The 5,518-nt window shown below is 45.1% G+C and overlaps 1 protein-coding gene across 1 annotated transcript; it reads left to right on the forward strand.

Moving 5' to 3' along the window:
• The first annotated feature begins 4,531 nt into the window (after positions 1-4,531).
• Positions 4,532-5,281, forward strand: LOC124664189 (probable glutathione S-transferase BZ2). The gene has a single exon (XM_047201767.1). It carries the CDS (start codon positions 4,532-4,534, stop codon positions 5,279-5,281), a length of 750 nt encoding a protein of 249 aa, XP_047057723.1.
• Positions 5,282-5,518: the final 237 nt, after the last annotated feature.

Raw genomic sequence — 5,518 nt, forward strand, 5'->3', positions numbered from 1 at the left:
AGGTTAATTACGCTTTATTAGGTACGTAGGGGTAAGGGCTTAATCATTTTAGGTGTGATAGTTAATCAAGGGATTGATTTGATTTGCACGCTCGCTTGCGAATGCCATGTATTTAGAGCTCTTAACGCCTTCTGTCGTTCTAGCTAGATTGTCGATCCGGTCTTCACAATGGAAATTCGTAATATAATTTGTAAAAGTAGGTCACCATGTACCAAGGAATTTCTTGGGCACGACTATGTTTTATGGGTTTCATGATCAATGAAATGGTGAGCAATGCTTCTTAATTCAAAAAAAATTGTAAGTAGAACTCGGTTCCTATCCTTCCTTATTCCTTCTGAATCTGTAAAAGGTTGATATTCACTAGGGTTAGGTGCAGATCGATTTTGTTACCATCATGTAGTGTAGATACACCCAAGATCAATACAATCACATGTTGAATCCAATTTCTCAATCTACATGGTATCACGCATCTGCGTCTCTAAAACAATCTAATATGACACTCCTGCACCTCTCCCACCACCGTCATGGCCTCGTCTCACTCCTCCACCTATGGCATGAATCCCTTTTGCTGACCCCGAGCCTGCTCCCGCCTCTGTCGCCTCGCTCCATCATGTCAAAATCCGCAACCGCGTGTATGTGGCCCTAGATCTTCAAGCCCCAACTTCACATGGTGGCCCTCTTTCTTCTTCCTCACCTTGCGGAGCTTGGGCAGCTGTGAGCACATCGCTCTTGTAATTGTGCATGGCCATATAGATATACATACACCACTTACGTTATTCCTAAAGCTAGATGCACCCCCATCATATTAGTGGCCATATATACCGGTCTACTCCCGAGCTTGATATGGATCTACAACAACTCCCCACCAGCTCTCCCTCCTCTCTCCATCCACCAGCTCTCCCTCTCTCCATCCACTAGCTCTCTCATTGCCACCCTTTAGTGAAGCGCCCGAGGCCCGCGGGATGGAAAGTAGTGGAAGATGTATGGTGATAGCATCGAATCACATCCACGGTGTCTCTACGGCGGCCTCGTCGTGGCGACACCGATGACCTTGAGCTTGTCGGATTTGCGGTCGCTGCTCCTTAATTAGTTTTTATTTGTGTTGGACGGAGCCATGAGATCACACTACGGCACTACGCGATTTGTATTCATTCTTACATGCATGAGCAATGGCCCACATACACATACACGTATATAATTCATTCGCCGATGTGAATGTTTTTTTCTTCGGAAAACAGAGAGAAAAAGTCACTGTGGCTGGTTTTCTTTATGAAGCCCAGCGCAAAGCCCATGCATGATAGAATAGCTAGGCAGTGAAGAAAAATTGCTAGCCCAGAACGAACGGGGCGATTGTCGCTAGGGACGTTCCTGGGGAGGTGCTATACACAGACTGGGTCGGTACGGATGGCGGTTCTGTAGTGGGCCGCGGCCCATCAGGTAAGTTTGTTTTTGTTTTTCTTATTCTCGTTTCTTTTCTGTTACATATTTTCGTTATTAAAAAGCAAAAATATTTCTAAAACTGTTTATTTTAAAATCCGAAAGTTCCAATTTTTATATTTTTTCAAAAAATAAATTTATAAAAACAATTTTCAGAATTTAAACAATTTTCAAATTTGAACATTTTTTGAGATTAAACATTTTTTATTTTTTTGAATATTCTTTAAAATTTCAACATTTTTCGAACATAAACATATTTTAAATTTGAAATTTTTTCAATATGAACATTTTTCAACTACGAACAATTTTTTAACTTTGAACAATTTTTAGATTTAAACATTTTTAAAATTTGAACATTTTTTAGTTTTGAATAATTTGAAAGTTTGAACGGTTTTCAAAATTGAACATTTTTTAAATTTAAACATTTTACGAATTTGAAAAAAAGGAAAAGGAAAAATGAAACAAAAAATAGGAAAAAGAAACAAAAAAGAAAAGAGAAAGAATAATCAGAAAACGGAAAAAGAAGGAAAAAGGCCGAAATGGGTCAAGCCCAATAGCCGACCAGGGGTGTGCGGCATGCGGTACACACTGACCTGAGCGGTGTATAGGAGCCTCTATTTCCCGCCCTTAGCGTTACCTACGTGGGGCTCCGCTCAAGGCACCTGTAGCTGGGCCTGGCCCATTTATGCTAGCGTGGCTTCTTTGTTCGCACGTTCTAGTCTATCGCTAGCAGGTAAATTGTACTCATTTTACTCCGGTTTTCTGGACTTTTTTTAGTATTCGTATTTTAAATAAGTTTTTAAATTTAAAATTTACAAAATTGAAAAATGTTCTAATCCTAAAAATGTTCAAACATGAAAATTGTTCGGATTTAAAAAACGTAAAATTTAAAAAAAATCAAATTTGAAAAATGTTCAAATATGAAAAGGTTCAAATTTTGAAAATGTTCAAATTTAAAAATTGTTCAAACCCAAAAAATTTCGAATATAAAATTCGTTCAATTTTGAAATTTGTTTACATTTTTTTTCCATATTTTGAAATTATTCATATTAGATGAAAGAAAGTAAACAAAAAACAAAAAACAGAAACAGAACAAATCGGAAATGAAAAATCGGAGAAGAATCAGAAGAAAAACCGAAGAAAACCAGGACAGAAAATGGAAAAACCGGAGAAGTATCGGGAAGGCAGGAAACCAGGAACGCATCGCTGGTAATGGGCCGGCCCATAATAGGAACACCTCTCTGCGGCGAGCCAGATACCGCCCGCAATAGGCGGAGAATAGGGTTTGCCAGATGGCGATGCCATAGGGAGGTGCTTTCTGCCGACCTGATCGGCGGAAACAAGCCAGCGCACCCCCACGGGCAGGCAGCAGTTTCATGGGCCGCGGCCCATCAGGTAACCTTTTCTTTCCTTTATTTTGTTTTTGCATTTTTAAATCTCAACGTTTTTTTTTAAACCAAAATAAATTTTGAGGTTTCTTAAAAAATATTTGAACGTTTTTCAAATCTGAACAAATTCAAGATTTAAACATTTTTCAAAATATAGATAATTTTAAATCCTAAACATTTTTAAAAATTTGAACAAATTTGAAAAGTGAACACATTTCAGATTTTGAACAGATTTCAAAATTTAAACGAATTTCTAAATTTAAACGAATATCGATTTTCCCAAAATTTGAATATTTTTCGAAAATGAACATATTTTAAATCTGAATATTATTCGATTATGAACATTTTTCGATACGAACAATTTTTAGCTTTGAACATTTTTCGTTTTGAACACTTTTCAAATTTGGACGCTTTCGAATTTGAACTATTTTCAAATTTGAACTTTTTCAATTTTGAACAAAAAGAAAAATGAACAAAAAAGAAAAAACAGAAAATGAAAACGAAAAAAAGAAAAAAAAAAGTGAAAATGGGCCAGGCCCAATACCCGGCCAGGGTGTGCGGTGCCTGGTAGGCACCGACCTAGTCGGTGTATAGGATTTCCCGATGCCATAGGCACATGGCCGTGCATGTTCGCTTTGTGGAGCGGAGGACTCCTTAATTGCACTGTTGCGCGCTCGGTTTGGGCACTGAGGGATGAAGGGATCGCCGAGCATATTTGCATGAATGAATCACCCTCAGCGAAAGTGTGGCTTTTTTGTTTTGATGGAGACGCTACCATGAGTGATTTCGCTAGAGTCGCGGTCACTTTATGGGTGATCTGGTACGCGCGGCGGAGGATGATCCATGAAGACGAGTTTCAAAGTCCTCTGTTGACCCACCTGTTCATTGAGGCGTACCTCAGAGACCTTGATATTGTCAACTCTGCGACTAAAGTGGCTCCAGGAACCGCTCAGCTGAAACACCCTAGGTGGATTCCTCCCAGATCGGGGTGTGCAAAGCTAAATGTCGACGCCGCCATGGCAAAGTCCATGCCAGGTGGAGCTGTTGGTGTGGTCTGATGAGATGAGACCGGCCATTTCCTGGGAGCCTTGACGTTAACCATCCGGGGCATTGCCGACCCAGCGGTGATGGAGGCGCTGGCGTGTAGAGAAGCCCTAGCACTTGTCGAGGACCTGCACCTACAAAGGATCACCATAGCGAGTTAGCGACTGCTTGCCTTGCTGTGCTGAATGATATGCAGAGACCTTTTGCTGGGAAGTACAGCATGATCCTTGAAGAAATAAAAGCAACCTCTGATCACTTTGATGAGGCTGTGTTTAGGCATGAGAATAGAGCTTCGAAACAGGAGACTCATAGGCTGGCACGATCAGCAACTACTGCTGAGTTTGGACGTCAGGTCTAGCTAATAGAGCCACCTGATGGTCTGTGTATTCCAAACATTATCAGATTTGAATAAAGTGTCAGTTTCACCCTCAAAAGAAAAAAAAGCTGAAGCCAGAGCGGACAGGCGCTCAGCAGCCCACGCGAACTAACCAGCACGCATCCACGGGTTTTTTTGGTTGGTCTCACCTAAAACCAGTTAGCTCGCGCGCGTGCTCCCAGCAGTCAACGAGACTCTCTCGCTCAGCTTAAATAGCAGCGGCGACCCCCGATCAACCCAAGCATCCGAAGCAGCAGCAGCAGCACACAGCATAGATCGATCATCAATGGCTCCGGCGGCAGTGGCAGCGGCGGGCGGCAACGAGGAGGAGGCGGCGGTGCGCGTGCTGGGCGGGCGGATGAGCCCGTTCACGATGCGGGCGCGCATGGCGCTGGAGCTGCGCGGCGTCCCGTACTCCCTCATCGAGGAGCGCTTCGAGCCGCGCAAGAGCGACCGCCTCCTCGCCGCCAACCCCGTCTACGGCAAGATCCCCGTGCTCCTCCTCCCCGACGGCCGCGCCATCTGCGAGTCCGCCGTCATCGCGCACTACGTCCACGAGGCCGACCACTGGCCCGCCGCCGCCCCCTCCACCCTTCTCCCTTCGGACCCCTACGAGCGCGCCATGCACCGCTTCTGGACCGCCTACGTCGACGGCACCTTCTGGCCGGCGCTCGACGCCGCGTCCCTCGCGCCCACGCCGGAGGCCCGGGCCAAGGCGGCCGCCGAGGCCCGCGCCGCGCTGCTGCTCCTCGAGGAGGCCTTCGCGGCGCGCAGCAACGGCGGGACATTCTTCTCCGCCGGCGAGGCGCCAGGGCTCCTCGACATCGCGCTCGGCTGCTTCCTGCCGGCGCTCAGGGCCTGCGAGCGGCTCAGTGGCGCCGCCATGCTGGACGAGGCAACCACGCCGCTCCTCAGCAAGTGGAGCTGCAGCTTCGTCAAGGTCGACGCGGCCAAGGCCGTCCTGCCGGAGACGGACGAGGTCGTCGGGTTCACCAAGTTCCTGCAGGCCAAGTTCGGGGTTGCGCTCCCAAATTAAGACCCAGTAGCCAATAATGATAAAAGCTCTGAACCCATGGCTGGTTTGAATCACAGTGCATTAATATAGGCACTGGCGTGTTTCTTTTATTATTTTCTGAGAGTCAGGCAACTTTTCATTCTTACTTGTTGCATCATCTACAAGAGATGAACAGAGTCAATAAAATCTGAATTATAATCTCCAGTACAGTAATAACACAAGTCTCAACTGATGGACAATGTAACAGAATCCACGAGA

This window comes from Lolium rigidum, chromosome 6 (assembly GCF_022539505.1).
Source record: "Lolium rigidum isolate FL_2022 chromosome 6, APGP_CSIRO_Lrig_0.1, whole genome shotgun sequence".
NCBI classification, from domain to species: domain Eukaryota; kingdom Viridiplantae; phylum Streptophyta; class Magnoliopsida; order Poales; family Poaceae; genus Lolium; species Lolium rigidum.